The sequence below is a fragment of the Phascolarctos cinereus genome, unplaced genomic scaffold (genome assembly GCF_003287225.1).
Source record: "Phascolarctos cinereus isolate Bilbo 61053 unplaced genomic scaffold, phaCin_HiC Scaffold_4;HRSCAF=312, whole genome shotgun sequence".
NCBI classification, from domain to species: domain Eukaryota; kingdom Metazoa; phylum Chordata; class Mammalia; order Diprotodontia; family Phascolarctidae; genus Phascolarctos; species Phascolarctos cinereus.
Genome location: NW_027555847.1, coordinates 307,075,315 through 307,094,444, shown reverse-complemented (window position 1 = coordinate 307,094,444; position 19,130 = coordinate 307,075,315). Strand labels below are relative to the sequence as shown.

At 35.5% G+C, this 19,130-nt stretch overlaps 1 protein-coding gene across 1 annotated transcript in view; it reads right to left on the bottom strand.

Moving 5' to 3' along the window:
* Positions 1-19,130, bottom strand: part of EDIL3 (EGF like and discoidin domains 3) — a 579,426-nt gene that overhangs the window by 405,544 nt on the left and 154,752 nt on the right. The window contains 1 exon segment of the mRNA XM_021007989.2: positions 1,206-1,235. Coding sequence (XP_020863648.1) covers positions 1,206-1,235 — 30 coding nt within the window.

Here is a 19,130-nt window from a genome sequence, read left to right as displayed (position 1 = left end):
ACAATATCACTATAATGTGAAAATATGTTTAATAGAAATGTATATGTATAGGCTATATCAGATTGCACGCTGTCTTGGAGAGGGAAGTGGGAGAAAAATTTAAAACTCAAAAGTTTATGGAAGTGATTGTTGATAATTCAAAATAAATTTAAAGAAATTAAAAGAAAAGAAAATCCTGATCTTCCTCACTGCAATCTCTAATCTCTCCCCAGCCATATTCTCCTCTTCTCCTGATCTGGACTCCTTGGCAAACCAGTTCATCTCTACACTATCCTCCTCTCTTGAATCCCTAGTCCCCTTATTATATAACTAATTACATTCAACCAAGTTTCAGCCTTGGATCACTCTTACTATTGGCCGCCTTTGATTCAACACACATATTACTGAAACAAAGATGGGGATAATCAAAGAACTTTTCTGATTCTACTTCTAGGCAAATTCTCCAAGGCAGTAAATGGAAAGAAGAAGAAATATACCAGAGTATTTATAGCAGAATTTTACTTGGGGGTAAGGTGGGAGAATCAAAGACTTATAAATAAAGTAGATACCCATCAGTTGGAGAACAGTTAAATAAATGGTAGTACACAAACACAATGAGATATTACTCTGCAGTGAGAAACAATTATGAGGAATGCAGATAAGCATGGAAAAACATAAACTGATATAGAATGAAATCAACAGAGTCAAGAAAACAATATACATAATGACTACAAAAAATATAAATGGAAAGAACAACCATCAGAAAAAATCTAGAATGAATGTTGTAAAATTGCCAATAACAAGCATGTTGTCAAATGAGATGCATGAAAACACACCCTTCTATATAGACTCTTTTTCAGAAGTGATAGATCTATTGATTTGGAAAAATGCACTTATTTTCAGGTTTTTTTTCCAATATATTTGTTGCTTTTGCTCTTTTTTCCTTTTTTAAATTTTTTCTTTAAAAATATTATTTGTTCCATAGGATGACCCTTTGGGAGGCTTGAGGGAAAGGATGTAAGGAATATATTTAGGTGATGAAAAATAAAAAAAAATAAAATTTATTTTTAAAAAGAAAGAAAAATAAAATGGTTACCAATAAATGCATACAAAGCAAATCCATATCTTGATACCAGTTGCGTTCACATTTCAGGAAATCATTCAGATATGGTATAAGTTACTAAACATAGGTACCATGGAAAAAAAATTAAATCAAGATCATTTACCTCCTGAAGTTGGTTCTTCTTCATCTGATGCTGTATGGAGATAAGGGCAGAAGGAAGAAAAAGAAAAGAGGGGAGGGGGAGAAGGAGATAAAGAAAGAAGTTAAAAGTCTGTAGTATACTCCTAAGCAAAGTTTAATATCCATTTAATTATAATCTAGTTCATCTGTTGTGAATCTGTAATTATTTAATCATACAGAAGCAGAAATTACTTAAGTGTACATCTGCTACATAGTCTGATTTGTGTTTATCAGAAAATACTGCATTTGTCATTTAGCTTGACTTTACTTCCCACTTGCCAGTAAAATTGACTATAGTTAGTTTCATTAAAAATGTGAATTGTTTACATATACCTCCCACTGAAACATTTAGTTTCAAGAATACTTATATCTTAATCGATTCTTAATTTATGAATATCCCTAAACATTAAAGTCATGATAGTGATGCAGAAAATAACATATTGACAGAAACATATTCACACTGAAGTATTAGTCAACCAATCAGTAATTATAAATGGTGGATGTTATGTCCTTTTTTAAAACTTTTATGTTAATTCAGTGTTTTCTTATGAATTTATTAAATACCCAAGGAAACAATATTACTTTTGTTTATGTCAGCTACAGAGTTTAAGATAGTGTCCTGTAATGGATCAAGTTTAAACATCCAGATTTTTATACCTCAAGGAATTTAACTGACCTTGGGGAATATGTGTGAAAGCAAGGGAGTCAGTCCTGATACATTTACTTCTCCAAGCTATCCTTCAAAGATGTCTTGTTTGCCCTCTCACACCTGGGCTGCTATCTCACACCTAGACTCAAACAATGAGCACTTCTTAGTCTCATGAGAGAAGAAGGGGGTCGTTGCTAACCCTCATCACTGAAACTTCCAACCAATCATGTTGTTTCCTGTGCCTCAGATCTGTAACCAATCATGCTGCTCTAATCCTGTGATGTCATCTACCCTGTTCTTTGTTCTGTACTCTCCAAAACTTCTATAAGTGAAACTATCTTTTTGCTTAGGTTCTTCAGTATAAACAGAGGCAAGCCACTGACCCTTTATTGACAGGCAGCATGTCCCTGTTAATAATGTTACTTATGCTGAGATTTACCTCAGTTTACTGTCTTTTATTAAATGACATTTGAAATGTTTTTAATACTTAAAATATCACAATACTTTTTTGAGTCTCTCTCCTTTTGGTTCCCATTAGGATTTTATGTCTGCTCATGTTGACTCATTTCTCCTCATGTGTCCTTTATTAGCTAGTGCATGTACTCCAAGCTCTTTTGCCTTCCTCCTTTTAGATGAAGTGCTTAGAGAGGTTGAGGACACTAGGTGTTTAGAAGATAGGAAAGGAGTTGTCATGGGGGTGACCAAAGGGGACACTAAAGATAAGGAAGGAAAATTTCTCTGATTTCCAAACTTTACCTAAGATTTGACCTTTGCTCTTCATCTGAATATGGTAAGCTACTGTGCTGAGTGATATTTTTATCCTTTACATAAATTATATAGCATCCGCTTGTTTTCATAAATAATGTATGCACAAGCAGAAATTACTCAGATATAGTCTTTCTTCACACAACCAAAGTTTAGCAAGAGTAGTGTTGAGTTTTATGTTCTAAGCCAATACTATTTGACATAATTTATGATGTTTTTTTTTTTTTTTAAGTAGAGCTGGCTTCTTTAGTTCAAAAGCTTTGTTCTCATGTGACTCAATAATTAAGGTATCATTGAAGAATTAGGAATATTGTCAGGGATGGTTAGTTGTTGTAGTAGTAGTAGTAGTAGTAGTTGTAGTACTGACAATAATAATGATGGTGACATATATAATGCTTTAAATTTTGCAAAGTGCTTTATATACACTTAATTAAAGGCATACACATTAAATGTGTCATGACTCTTTAACAACCAAAACCAAATGTGTCTGCTTTCATTTCAAAGTTTTGCTTGTTTTTATTGTTGTCTTTCTTTTATACTATAGTAAATTCCCCTCATTTCTCCTTTTTCTCCACCCACAGTTTCTTGTAACAAAGAAAAATATTTAAGTCCATCTATCAAGCAATAAGCCATTATTATACTACTATTATTTGCCAGGTACTATATTAGGAGTTTGGGATTGAAATCCTAAAGCTTAACATTTCCTGCCCTCTAGGAGTTTATATTCTTCTGGCTGTATACACAAGAACAGAGCAAAGGCCCAGAGGGACTACTTATTGGGTTTTCCCTTAGGAGTCAATGTGAATGTTTTTGGGCACAAACACAAACGATTCAACATCTATGAACACCTATAGATACAGAAGATAGCAGGTTCACAGATAAGTAAATATGAGATATACTCAAAGTGAGTTAAGAAGGACAATAACAATCATAGGAATTAAAAAAAGACTTATTCAAGGAAGTGGCACTTAAGATAATCACTGAAGGAAGCCAGGAGTTCCAAAACAGCAGATATTATGAGGGAGAACATTCTAAGCATGGAGGAACAGCTTATGCAAATGTATGGAGTTTATTGATAGAAAAACCATATCAAAGACGTATACTGCTTTCCATATCTCTTGTACCCATTCCTCTATAGTGAAGAGGAAAGTATATTTCCCATTGAGTTCTCCAAGGACCAAGACTGTTTAGTATAATCATAAGAGTTCAACTGCCTTGCTATTGCTTACTTTATTGTAGTCTTTGGTGTATATTTTTACTTTATCCTTTTTTCTTTAAACTGCATGAAATGAAAAAAAAGAAAAAACAAAAAAAAATAGAAGTAGTGGGGTGGCACAGTTGATAAAACACTGGCCCTGGAGTCAGGAGGACCTGCGTTCAAATTCATCCTCAGACACATAATACTCACTAGCTGGTTAAGTCACTCAACCCCAATTGCCTCACCCCCCAAAAAAACCCCTATGAAATGAATAATACTATATCTTCTCATGTCTCTTTGAATTCCTCATAATTATTATTGATATTGACATCTATATAAATCAACAAGCATTTAAGTGTTCACCATATGCCAGACACTTTTCTAACTCTTGGGGTTACAAAAAAAGGGAAACAAGAGATAGTTCCTGCCCTCAATGAAATTATATTCTAAGCAGGGAGACAATATAATGCTGTAAGCTTGTTAAAAATTTTATGTATATTATTATTTATGTATATTTCCCAACAATGGTAATTACTAAAAGGTGTTGTGCTTATTTTACAGGTGATGGAACTGAGTTTCATAAAGATGAAGTGACTTGCTGGTTCAGGGTCAGGGGCAGGATTTTGACTGAGATTTTTCTAACTTCAAGGCAAGAAAACTATACCATAGTGTCATTTGTAATGACATTCTATTGTATTCATATAATAAAACTTGTTTAGAAATTCCCTAATCAACAAGCACCCATATATGAAAATATCAAGAAAAGAAAATAATTATGTTTATTAATCAATAAGTCACTAAGTCAACAATCATTTAAGCATTTACTAAAGTGACAGGTACCCTGTTAACTATTGGGGTTAAAAGTCAAGAAAAAGGCCTAACTGTCCAGCACTAAAGTGATTTATAAAATTCTTATAGGATAGTAATTCTTAGTAAAACAAAAATTAATACACATTGAACATGTGGCATTATTAAGAAGAGGAAAGAGTCAAGAAAAGTAGGAAAGTCTTAGGTTGCAGTTTTCATAATTCTTAGTTTGGATTTTCGGCAAGATGATTGGCTAAATAGTTTCTATGTTTGGTTAAGACTGAGGTTATTTGCAGACAATCATACAGAAAGACAGGTTGTCAATAAAGAGAAACTATATTAAAAAAGTTATTTCTCTTCTTCGGACTTGTGAGAGGTACTTACACTGATAGGATAGTTGTGGATAGATGGCATGTCCTATTCAAAGTGTTAGGATAATTGAAGTCTTAATGTCTGAAGGGAAACAGAAGATCCTGAAGCCTTCTACTTTCAGTTTTTCTGATGCTGGCACCCAAAAAAGTCCAAAAGTAAGATTCTCTCAAGATTAAAGCAGTCTGTAGCTTTTAAAAGCCCAAGCTGTAGCCAATTGTATTTAACTGGAGCTGAATCATAGCACCTTACAAATTCCTAATTAGTTAATAAGTTAAACAAGATTAAATACGAATTAGTTCCAGGAGGCAAAAGATGAAACAAATTTCATTCTTTTCAGTAGACTGCTAGCAGGTTATTGGTACATAATGGTGCCCATATACTGAAAGAGGCAGTCGCCTTATTAGTTGGTTTGTATTCACCATTTTTCTTTATTAGAAAGGATGATTCTTATTCCAAAGTGACTATGATTTTTAACATAAAAGGTGTTAATATTGTTTTTAAATAAAAATAAAGTTAATATCAGGATATAAGTGATTAGTATACAATCAACATTTATATTGCTATGTTACTTTAAAAACAAAGAAACAAAAAACAGGACAATTAACCAGCTTTATTTGCTGGACAAGCAATTTTAAGGTCTACCTATATAAAGCCACGAGATCTTTTGTATATATTTGTTTGCAAGTTGTCTTCACCATTAGTGTGTAAGCTCCTTAAGGGCAAGGACTGTCTTTTGCCTCTTTTTTGCACCCTTAGTGTTTTACACAGTGCCTGACACATTGTTGGCATTTAATAAAGTTTATTGAATTGAATATTTGAAATGTAAGCATCCATTCCAGAAGTGAAAATGCAATCTAGAAAGTAGAAAAGTCAATTTAATCCTATGTGTGTGATACAAACACCACAAGTAGTTTATCTTACATCTTAGCTGGTTCACTTCTACTCTTATTATAGTGTCTGGACTAGAGATATTATTTGGAGATGCATACAATAAATAAAATTTTTATGGAGTTAGTTTATATTTTGGTGACTCATCTACAGCAAAAATTTAATGAAATACCACTTTCCTAAGCTCTGAGTAAGTTCCAGTGTCTTGGGAGAATAATATGGGCTGTGGGTTATGTAGAAACTATTTATAATATATGTAGGAATACAGTATGGCAGAGCAGAAAGAGCTCTAGCTTTTGACTCAGGGGACCAGGGTTCAAGTCTCACTTCTAAGGCTTATTAAAATGTGTAACACTAGGCAGGTCACCTTAAGCTTTCTGCCCCTTCGATTCCTCAGCTGTAAAAGGAGGGGTTTCATAAAGCTGACCCTGGAAGGGGTAACTTCCAGTTCTAAATCTATGCTCTAATAACAATAATTGCATTAAATCTAACCTTAATGTAAATTTTACCTAATAGTGATAATCCCTTAAAAACACAGTTATATTAGCTAAGAGACCCAAGAATCTAACTACAGCTAAATGAAAGGGCTGGAAAATGGTGGAATTAGTGGATTCATTCATGTCTGAAACCTGTGATCTTAATTAATAACCACCAAATTGTTGGCTTCAACTTGCTGGCTTCACAATGTCTTTTACTGGCAGAATATTTGGGCCCTGTCACAGACATATATTCAGAAGTAATAATTTTGGTTCCTAGGTCAAACTGCACAAAACAAGACCTCCAATCAACTTTATACTTCATGGTGTGAAACTGTAGCAATCCAAGCAATTGTCTTGAGCTGAAGGGAAAGTTAACTTTGTGAGCAGCTATTGTTTGTACTCTCTAAATTTCAGTCTTTGCCCCACTGACAACTCATGTCAACACAACCTTAATTGGCCACCTGTTAAATGTTTTGTCTAGAAATCTCCCTGCTACAAATGAAGAGGCCAATTTAAAGTCAACATTTATTTTAGTGATATGCTTTGTTGACATCTAGTTGTGAAACTATTTCTGCAGAGCTTATATGCTAGCATGTGGAAGTGGTTGGAGTTTCCAATTTTAAAATATGTTAACAAGTTTATGTACTTGTATGAAGGACAGGGAAGAAGGGAGTAAGTGTATTCTCATAGTCATAGCTTTAAAGTCACATTACCTAAACACCTCATTTTTTCATTTTCCTTTCCCTTCCTTCCTTCCTTCCTTCCCTTTATTAATCATATCCTCCAACATTGGGCTGCATTAATGGGAAAATACACAATTCCTATTTTTAGAGGTTTTGTCACTTAATGATGTTTCAACTCTGTCTACTAACTCTATTTTATCCTTTGGAAACCTCAAGCATGTCTTGGATACTTATATCAAGTAACTTGGAAAATGTAAACCTGAATAATTATGCTTTGTATTGTGCCCTGTACATAGAAAGCCCTTAATATGTGCTGAATGACTGGTTATATCATGATTATTTTGTGCTTCAGGCCCCTTAGTGTCCTAGATTACTTAGTTCTCATTTGTCATAGTTTTATTATCTGTAGTCTCCCAGGATCATAGATTTAGAGTTAGGAGGGATATCAGAGGTAATCCAGACCACCTCTCTTATTTTACAAGTGGGGAAACAGAGGCCCAGAGAAGTGAAATAACTTGTCCAAGCTCATACAGGGAGCATAAAGTGGAGATGGAGTTCATACTCAGTTTTCTAATTCCAATTATATTTGCTTTTTTTTTTATTTGCTAAGGCAATGAGGGTTAAGTGACTTGCCCAAGGTCACACAGCTGTCAAGTGTTTGGTCTGAGGCCGCATTTGAACTCAGGTCCTCTTAACTTCAAGGCCAGAGCTCTATCCACTGCACAACCTAGGTGCCCCAATTATATATGCTTTTGATGAGCCACTCCCCAAATTTGCTGCATTTCCTCAGTATCTTGGCTACTTTCATATTCACTTCTGCTGCTTCCATGCCTAATCTTTAATGCACCACCATGATTCCTAATCTATATACCTACCTTCCATTCCCATCCCCCAATATTCCCTATCTAATATCTTGTGTGTGAGTATATCCTTACCAAGTCATGGATTTTCCATTCTTGCAGGTTTGGTATTCTTAGGTTGATCCATCAATCAGTATGCCCCAATCTTGAGGCTGCTTCTTGGCTGTAATAGGCCTAAATTAGGCCACCAACAAACAAGGAGCAGCTGGTATGTATTTTCCCTTGGGTGGCTGCCATGGAGTATAGGCAGAGATGCCTCCTTGGAGGGAGAGGCCTGTTTGAGAAGCACTTAGGGACTGCACTTCTGGTGCCTCAAACCCATTTGAACACCCCTGTTGTCTATTTTCACCTGGAGCTAATGAGGTACCTCCAGAAATCTGGGAGGAGCTATATTCAATAATAAAGGAAACTGGTCCACTTGGATTGTAAATGCTGCACCCTTCTCTGCCCTCCAGTGCTTTTCTGTGCCACACCGTAAAGAACCACCCCTTCTGAGACACTGATGCTTCTAAATATATAGAGTCACAAGCATTTGTACCCCTCTGGCAAGCACCTCAACGGTAGCAAAGTGAAGGGAATTCTCCTATAAAAGGGACAACCATTTATTTCTTTTCCCCCTCTAAATTTCATAGTCCTTTGGTTGGGGGCAATATTCCTGCAATAATCTAAACCAGAATCTGGCCTCTTCTTATCTTCCTGCTATAATATGATCTACAAGTGACTCTTCCTTTGAACTAGTCATTATTTCATAAACACACCTCAAGCTTGGACTCCATCTGTATCTTCCCTCATGTTATTTCCTATGTCTGGAATTGTTCCAATCAATTTCATGTCTATTGGAATCCTACGTATTGTTCAAAGTCCAACTCAGATATAATCTTCTTTTCTACATAGCCTTTTCTTATTGCCACCTTCCTAACTCAGAAGTAATCTCTACCTCAGTAAATGCCCATGGTACTGAGAGAAATGATTATTGATAACCAATGATTCATGTACATCCAGAATTCTCCCCTTTTCTAAAATCTGGTTTTAAAAGTACAACCTCTAGATAGACTTTGCTGATAATGAGATTAGACCCACCTTGGGTCTAATTATCTTCTGCCCAGGCTTGGGTGGGGCATATATTCTTTGAACAGATAGCCCAAAGCTGGGGGTGGTCTGGGTGTAGAGATAGCTTCTCTGTCCAAGGGAGACAAGCTGTCACTCTCAGCCACTTATTTTAATATAGCCCACCTCCAATTGGGTTAACCAATCAGAATTGATTGCCACTTCTCTTATAAAAGAACACATAAGCCCTGAGCTTGCTGTCATAATTGTCTTTGGTCTAAGAGAGACAGCCTTGACCATCCTTTTATTAATAATATGCTGGCCTTATTAATAACATTATTAAATTACTCAGAAACTATGTTTTTTGAACCTTTTTAATCACCACAGTGCCTTAATTGTATGTGTTTTATTCTCTCTTCATAGTTTGCTTTGTACTTCAATTATTTTTAAATTATGTAAAATATTGCATTTTAAAATTAAGTCAATATGTACATGGATACTTATGTGTGGATTAGAAGCTCTGTTTCTTTTGAGTTTGACACTACTGTTCTAGTTCACCTGCTATTACTCATATTTACTACTATTAGTGTATACATATCTGAGGCCATGGGTTTTGTTGAAGATTCCTTTCTTCAATAGTGTCTTCTCTGTAGTTCAGGTGTCTCCACTCTTAATCTTAGACTGTAGCTAGCTACTTTCTATGGTAACTAATTTGGTATAGCAGTTTTGTTTTGATTTGTTTTTTCCCTCTTCCCCCTTCCTTTTCAGTTTAAAGCTCTATATGTAAGACTCCAGACAAATACATATTTACTAACTTGTGTTAGGTGCCCTCCATTCCTGGCCAAGAGCTTATCATACTTATTTTCCTTTTAGCCATGGTCCGGAAACTTAAAACCTCTTCTCAGATACTATTTCCTTAACCAGCTCTTCCCTTTCCAATTCTGCCTTCCTCTTTCCAACTCCTAGACCTGAATCAACAGAAGTGATTAAAATACTACCCTGGTTGCCAAGTTCTTTCTCCAGACAAGTAGAACACAAATTCACTGAGGATAAGTGTTATGTTTTATTTATTTATTTCCTTCATTGTCAAGATTCCTGTAAAGATACTTTGAATATTGTACACTTTACATAAATGGTTGCTGATTGAATATAGACCTTGGGCAGTGTTCTCAAGGGCTCATGATGTACATAGGAAAACTACTTGCACATGTGAAACAGGAGACAAACAAGTGCTGAATTACCTATAAATGAAATAGTACACACATGGCTTTAAGAAGGGAAAGGTTAGTGTGAAATAGGAGGTGTGATTCTGCAAACTGGGATACAAATTCAGGAGGGCAACAGAGGCCAGGGGAATAAGAGCATGAGCTATTGAAAAAACTGATGAGGCTTGGACAGATATTTTATAGAACTGAGTTACGATTTAGGTCTCTTGTTGCTGTCAAATTTACTACTTTAAAGATCCTTACTGTCTCCTTTAAGTCAGATAATGTGTTTCACTTTATGTCTGTAAAAGACTTTATAATGCTAGCTGGGAATATGAATGTAGACTATTAGATAGCCTGCCCTTAAGAGCTTTCTGAGATCATGCCCAAGTTTCCTAACATTAGGCATGCTGAGCCAGGTTGTACCAAGTCAGCAGAGCCAAAGAACCTCTATTTCTTCCTTCTTATTTCCCCTTCTTTTTACTTCTTTTCTCAAATTATAAAATCATGAAATTTATAGCTAATTGCTATGGATGCAATTTTCTGAATAGATAGCTCTTAAAAAATAACTTTAGCTAAATTTACCTGCTAAACATAGAAATAGGGTTTTATCTCTTTGCTTTAATGAATTTAACTAATAGGAAATGGAATGTAGATAAGACTATGGAATCAGGATAAAAACATAAAGGGTATATACACACACACATATATACACGCATACATATATATATGCATATTATATATGTATGCGTGTATATATGTGATAGCTCTTATACTAATCTGCAAACATGCATGTATACATAGATATATAACGCACACATACCCATGCATATACAATATATATATGCACATATCTGTGGATATACATATGTGTATGTGTGTGTATGTATTTACATATATATGGATATATACATGTATTTACAGAAAAGGGTCAGCTAGGTTGCCCAGTAGATAGATGCCAGGCATGGAATCAGGAAGACCTGAGTTCAAATCTGGCCTCAGACATTAGCTATGTAACCCTAGGCAAGTCACTTAACCTTGTTTGCCTCAGTTTTCTCATCTGTAAAATGAGCTGGAGAAGGAAATGGCAAACCACTCCAGTATCTTTACTAAGAAAACCCCAAGTGAAGTCAGGCAGAGACAGACATGACTGAAAAACCACTGAACAACAACAAATTTACAGAGAAATCACTCCTACTTTCTTATCCATCTCAAATTTTTTCCTTGGAGTTAAAATAGTCATCAGTGGGTACAAAGTAGAATATTCACTCATCTTCTCTTGACCAGGAGCAATATTATAGAGGGACAGATGATAGGCCATTTTCTAACCTAAATGATTTGGTCATGGAAGTTAAAATCAAGAGGGTTGTGAGTATCTTGGAGTAATTAAATCAGGGCCAGATTCCAAATCTGCTCCTGGTTTAAAAAAAATGTTTTCAGGAGGTCAGTGATAGATACATTTGAAAATTCTTGGTACCATTCTGTGTTCTTTTTCTCTATTTACTGTGTTGTCTGTCTGTTCTTAAAACCATGCAACAACTCTGGAAGGACAGGCAGCACTGCCTATGTTACCTCATTGTCTGGGATTCTAATCAGGAGTTCATCTGCAACAGAGAACACTGAGATACTAAAATAGTTTGAAAGGTCTGCCTTCATGTCCTTTTTGTGGAATGAGCAATAGTGCCTTCAAAATCCTGGGACATTTTCTCACTATACTATTTATTTAAGAAAACATGTTTTTGTTTTTGGACCTTCAGGATATATTTTATAGCTTATATATTCTATAGTTCAAGAATTATTGAATGAAAGTTCATTTCTCCAGTGATTATATAGATATATATGTATATGTGTATATATATTTATAATATCTCTATACACACACATATATAATTGTTTAGTCATTTCAGTTGTTTCTGACTCTTTGTGACCTCATTTGCGGTTTTCTTGGCAAAGATACTGGAGTGGTTTACTATTTCCTTCTCCAGCTCATTTTACATAGGAGGAAACTGAGACACATAGGGTCAAGTGACTTGCCCAGTGACATACAGCTGGTAAGTCTTCCTGACTCCAGGCATGGTGCTCTGTCTACTGCATCACCTGCCCCATATAGATAGATAGATAGATAGATAGATAGATAGATAGATAGATAGATGTAAATGCCTATATATGCATACAAACATATATCTATGCAAATGTCTACATCTGTAAATATCAATATCCATGCATCTATAGGTAGGAATATGGATTGATGTCTATGTATATATATTTATGCACATATAGATGTAGATATATATCCTATGATAGATGATAAAATAATGAAATTTTAGATGATTGCTCTTGTTTTCCCTTATGTGTAAGTGTGCATATATGTGTAAGTGTGTGTGACATATATACAAACACTTGTGAAAATTCTTATCATTTTATAATTTATCATATGATCCCTTTCCCTCTATATATACACACATATACAAACATTTGAAAAGACAAGAACAAACATCTAAAATTTTTATCATTTTGTGCCATTAAAGAGAAATGAAAGCTATTGTAATATAAACCTTATGTCATAGAATACAGATAACATTTAAGTTCTGTAGTTTCCATGTTACTGGAATAACATACTACATAGGTCCTCATATTCTAGGAGAATATAATTTGATCTATAGGATATACCCAAGGGATGACAGGGCTGAGAAGACAAAAAGAGAGAAAAGAATGCTAGACCCATTAAGGAAGAATTTCCCCTTTTTGGCAGTGAAAAGTTAATCTACTCAGTTTTGCAGCTCCATCAGAGCTGCCCTGAGTTACTGATTGCCCCTGATCTATAACAAAATCTTCAGATGTTCTTAAGATGTCTACAACTGGTTGAATAGGTGTGACTAGAAAACCAGCCCATAATATGTATTAATAAGGAACATGAAGAGAATAAGGATAAATTGCTTCTCAGAAGTGGGTGTCCCTTTTCTTCCAGTTAGCTGGTGTGTGCATGTGTGATACATCTTAGTATCCTCCATGAAGCAATACCAATATTTGGAAGTCAGTTACTAAAAAAACCCAAAAAACAAAAGCCAGTATGCTCTATCTGAAGAGCACAGTCCTAAGAACCCAGGTGTTTCAAAATTGGAGAGGGGGTTGGAGGGGAAAAACAAAAGTGGACCCAGGGTATGTAGAGCAATGAACATGTATGAATGGATCTGTAAAAGCTCTATGGTGTGAGTAGCAATCTAAAAACCTATTATTTGAATCAATGAAGAACATTAAAATAACATTGAAATACTTTTGAAACTATCTTTTTTCATGATGCCTTTACTATCTGTACTTCTTGAATAAATATAAATATATCATATTTGATCTTTCTACAGGAGGAAGTTACTGTCCTTGAATAAATTCACATTAGTGGAGATTCACTGATTTTTCAGACCTCTGAAACATGAGTCATCATTTACTCAGCATTGATTATTCAAGGTACTAGTGTAAAAATATCTATCACAGCAAAATCTAAAGGGATAATGATATGAACATTCAAATAAATGTGGATGTCCTTTTTTTTATGAGCTTGTGAACTTCAATCATCCAAACCAATAAACTTCTTGTACAGATTAAAAGTAGATAAAAACTACTAGGTTAAGACAGTCACCGAGAAGAAATTTTTGAGCAGTAAATAGTACAACACTTCATAGTGGCTCAGGTCATTTGATACTTATTAAAAAATAAGATTTTTTTTCCCTTCTTTTGGGGGACATACAATCAGAAGCAATTGCTTTGAATCTAGTATATGATTTAAAAATATCTAGTTCATTGTCACTGAATTACATAGACTGAAGAAGATTCTGTAGAAAATGAAACTGAAACCATTTATTTTCAGAATTTTCCACGATAAAGGTCAAAAATGATCATTGAACAAAGTGGATTTAACCTTAAAAAAAGTAACATTCACCTTAGAGTTAGAGATTCATAACTTTGGATTCATAAGCTGGTTTTTATTTTTTTAATATTCTGTTAACTATATTTCAATATAATTGGTTTCCTTTGTAATCTTATGTATTTTATTTCATAAATTCTCATTATTCTGATAAGAGATTCATAGTCTTCACTTTAATGCCCAAAATGTCCAGGACACAAAAACAGGTAAGAATTCATACCTTGTCCTTTTTGGTAAGATATTCTCCATTATGGTAATATGTTTATATGACAGATCCAGTCTTTGAAAGTTATCTATATGGATATTTAGGAAACCTAAATAAATTTTAAATGCCCTATGGTGCTCATTTTTATAGGAATCCTATGTTGAATTATATTATAAGGAGAAAAATCATCAACTAATTGATCTACTTTAAAAGGATGGGTTCTCACAGATCCTATTTTCTTCAAGTAGGGCACAGATGTACTTTTTGAGCAGAAGTTGAGTGAATGATATTTTTGTTTTTCTAAGAGAAGGGTTTTTCAATGTAAGGCATGGATTCGTTAGGGGATAGTAGGAAACAGAGTAGGGCTATTATAATGAATGTACAATTTTAGGCTTTTGTTTTTCCAATTCAACGGGTTATACCTTAGAGAAATTGTATTAACTCTATTTGCTAATTTTTGGAATTTCCTCATGAATTTTACTTGCATAAAATAATTCAATTAAATATAATCTGGTTTGTAGCCAGAAAAGTTAAATTTATTTGCATTTTATCTCAGAAGACATTAGACAAAAATGTTTTATGTTTCAAAAGTTAATGAAAATTAAAATTGTCTATTAAAATCTTTTTCTCTTCCTTTCCTTCTATCTCTAGACATTGTGGAATAGTGCATTCAGTGGAATACATTTTCTTAACGATATTTATCTGATAGGAGATGCCATCAAATTAAATTCCATATTTTAAGAGTTTCTGTTGATTTCTATGTGTATAGTATTAAGGCAAATCTCTCCAAAGTTTTTTTTTTTAACTAATCAGGAGATATGTTGGAGAAACTAAATTCTAAAACACACACACACACACACACACACACACACACCACACGTAAGATCATAAAAATTTCATTAGGCTCAATTTACTTAATAAATATTTCATTTTTTGAAGAAGTGGCTCTTATTTGTAATTTTCTATATATATGCATTGTGAATGCTATTCTCTCGCTTTGACAGAAAATTGTGAGTACAAATTGGCTGATGGGCAACAAAGCTTGTGGATTTTAGGTATAGTTTTCCCATATACTAGGAGATTAAAAAAAGAAAAAAACTCAAAAATGTTCCATTGCATCACAGTCATATACTGAAAAATATTTGTGAAATTTTGTTTCCTTAGAGTGTTGTCATTTTTCTATTGGCTTTCTCCAATGCTCTGGAGATTTGAGAGGGGAAAAGATTGCTTTACAAAAGTAAAATTGTTTAAATGAATTGAAGGTGAGTTTATGGGTACCTTCTAAGAAATCATTAAACTATGCATTTCTGTTTTGTTATTCAGTATACCTTTCCTCTTTGGGGAATAATGAAACTTTTAAAATTGCTTCTATCCAATAGAATACAAACTCTCCTTGGACCCTGGGTTAATACTTTCACAAAGATTCTTTAAGTGACAATGTAGGAAGTCACAGTAAGTTTAAGCATAACAAACCTTGTGCAGGGGAGAGAAAAAGGCTTAATGAAGAGGTCTCTTTCCTCCATGTTACACTTACATCTCACCCACTGTCCTAATTACACACACACACACACACACCACTCACACACACACAGGGAGTTGAACAGAAAATAAAATAGAATAAATCTCTTAACATTTACTTTTCAATCTTTCCCAGGGCCTATGGAAGAAGAAATAACCTGGGAGCCAATTTGGTTTGTGGGAAGGAATGCAGGATCTGGTACCAAAAGGCTTTGCGTTTGAAACCTGCCTTTGATACCTACCTGTGTGACCTTGGAAACATACTAAAAAAGTGAACTTTTGGGGCCACAGTTTCCTCATTTGTAAAATAAGGGGTGGACTAGATGTTCAGCTCTAAACTTACAAGCATTGCTTGGAGTCAAACTATTGAGCTTCAGTGTCAAAACCATGAAACAACCTTTACAACCAGAAACCTCTTTAGGCCTTATTCTCCTCAACTTTAAAATATCGATGCTAATATTTACATTACCTACTTCATAGAATCATAGTCAGAAAAAAAATCATTTTGTAAACCTTAAAGCACTATATGCCTGTGAATTCTTAATATTACAACTATGATCTTTGTCTTCCTCCTAAACCATCTTGAACAAGGGCTGCCTGGCACCAGAGCTTAGCAGTGATCACAGAGGTAAGGCTTATGGCTATAGCTATTCGAATCACATTAGCTTGACAGTGAACTTCCATAATCCAATCCAATATGTTTGGCCAGCAGAAAAATGAAAAAAAAAAAGGTTCATTCAGGCAGCAATGTAAAATAGAAAGACCAATGGATTTATAACCTGAGAATTTGTCAAATGAATCCAAGGAAAGACACTTCTCCTCTCTGGCTTAGCTTTCTCTATTGCTAAGATAAAGAAATTGAAATCAATTATCTATATAGCACTTTCCCACTATAAATACTATGGTTAACCAGTATTAAATTAGCAAAGGCATTATGAAGCCAGAGTTTCTGGCCAGAACAATTCCTATTTACACTCACTCTGAGTCATAAAAATCTAAACAATGACCAATCAGTGCTAGTGATTTGGGTTTAAGGCATACTAAAGTAGCTCTGCTTGAATCCCACTGGGCCTTACCAAAGCCTGGTTTTCTAGAGCTCTACATCAAGGAATCCACTTTCCCTCTGGGTAGAGCACACATGTAAATGAAGGATTCCCCACGTGGACAGAGGGAGGGAAGGAAGGAAGGAAGGAAGGAAGGAAGGAAGGAAGGAAGGAAGGAAGGAAGGAAGGAAGGAAGGAAGGAAGGAAGAGCAGCATTGCCCAACTGGATCTGTCTAATTGGGTCCCCAGTGGGGCAACTACTACTACTCACAGATTGTTCTTTGTCCATACTTCTGGAAGAGGACAGATAACATCAGGAAGCTGATGTCTTGACTTGCAAGTGAATTAGATTTAAGTGAGGCAGGGCTATTCAAAGTCATCAGCCACACTCTATCCTCCAGAGCCATCTGAGTCCAGTGGCAGATTGTTGTTTGTCTTTCATTCTCAAAAAGGAGCAATGACATCATGATTCAAATGGAGCTACTTGACTATGTCTTAAACCCAAATTACTGATTGCCCAATAATAGGTCCCAACCTAAGCCTCAGTTGGTCATTGTTTGGGTTTTGTTGGCTCAAAGTGAGTGTAAATAGCACTTGTTTCTGTTCTGGCCAGAAATTCTGATGGTTTTCCCCCTTCCAGAGAGATTTTTTTTTTAATAGGCGAAAGAGGCTGTCTTTTGCGCCATTTCTTACCTAGCCTGAATCACTGAATGGGTGTTGCTTCAAGCAAGCTGAGACCTGGGAAAGACCTTAGCTTCAAAAGGCCAAGGTCTCCCACTGCACCAGAGCCATCTCCAGTTATCCTGATCCATGTCATGCCACTGGACTCAGATGGCTCTGAAGGAGAAAGTGGAGCTAGTGACTGCACAGCCTTCCTCCTTTAAATCCAATTCACTTGCAAGTCAAGATGTTATCTTCCTGTTGTCATTGGTCCTCTTCAAGAACGAAAGACAAACAAAAATAACAACAGTAGAAATAGGAAATAATGGAAGGCAAATACTAGAATCAAAAGAGGTTGGGAAAAAGCTTCCTGCAGATGGTGAGATTTTAGTTGGGATTTAAAGGAAATCGTAAAAGTTAGTAGGCAAAGCAGAGAGAAAGCATCCCAGTCATGGAAGCAGCCAGAGAAAATGTCTGGAATTGAGAGATGGAGTGTCTTGTTCATGGACCAGCCAGAAGACCAATGCCACTGGATTGAAGAATACATGTCAGGGCATAAGATATAAGAAGATTGGAAATGTAGGAAGGGACCAGGTTATGAAGGGCTTTGAATGCCAAGCAGAACAGTTTGCATTTGATCCTGGAAGCAATAGGGAGCCACTGGAGTATATTGAGTAGGAGAAAGGGAGTGATATGATCAGACCTGTGCTTTAGCAAAATTACTTCACTGGCTTAATGGAGGATGGATTGGGGTAGGGAGAGACATGGGGAAAGCAAACCCACTAGCAGCCTATTACAATAGTCCATAAATGAGATGGTGAAGGCCCACACTAGAGTGGGAGCTGTGTGAAAAGACAGGTGACATACTTAAGAGATGTTGCAAAGGTGAAATCGACAGGTCTTGGCAAGAGTTTGGATATGGGGGGAGAGATATAGTGAAGAGTTTAGGATGACTCCCAGCCTGAGGGACTAGGAGGGTAATGTTGTCTTCTATAGTGATATGGAAGTTGTGTGTGTGTGTGTGTGTGTGTGTGTGTGTGTATGTGTGTGTGTGTGTGTATGTGTGTATGTGGAGGGTTAAGGGAAAAGATAATAAGTTTCATTTTGGTTGCAGTAAGCAGTTTGCATAGGATGATAAGGTTGGGTCAGGTTGCAAAGGGTTAAGAAAAGAGTGAGAAGAGAGAAAGTGGCAGAACCTATCATAGAAAGCCTTTACCAGGAGTTTAGCTAAAAAGAGTAGAAAACATGGAGGATAATAGGATGGAACTAGACATCCAGTTTGAGAGATCTGAAAGGTCTGAGATGCAAGATTGGAAGTCAGCAAGAAAGTTTGAGGTGGGATAAGCACTGAGAATCAACATAGAGATGGTAATTAAATCCATGGGAGCTGATGAGATCACCAAATGAAGTTTTATAGATGGAGAAGAGAAGAGAACCCAAGACAGATCTCTGAGGGACACCTACTGTTAGAGGGTATGATCTGGAAGGAGATGCAGCAAAGGAGAGAGAGATGTGTTCAGGTAGGTAGGAGGAGAACCAAAAGAGAATAGTGTCCTGAAAATATATAGAGAAGAGAGTATCAAAGAGGAGAGAGAGTGATCAACAGTGTC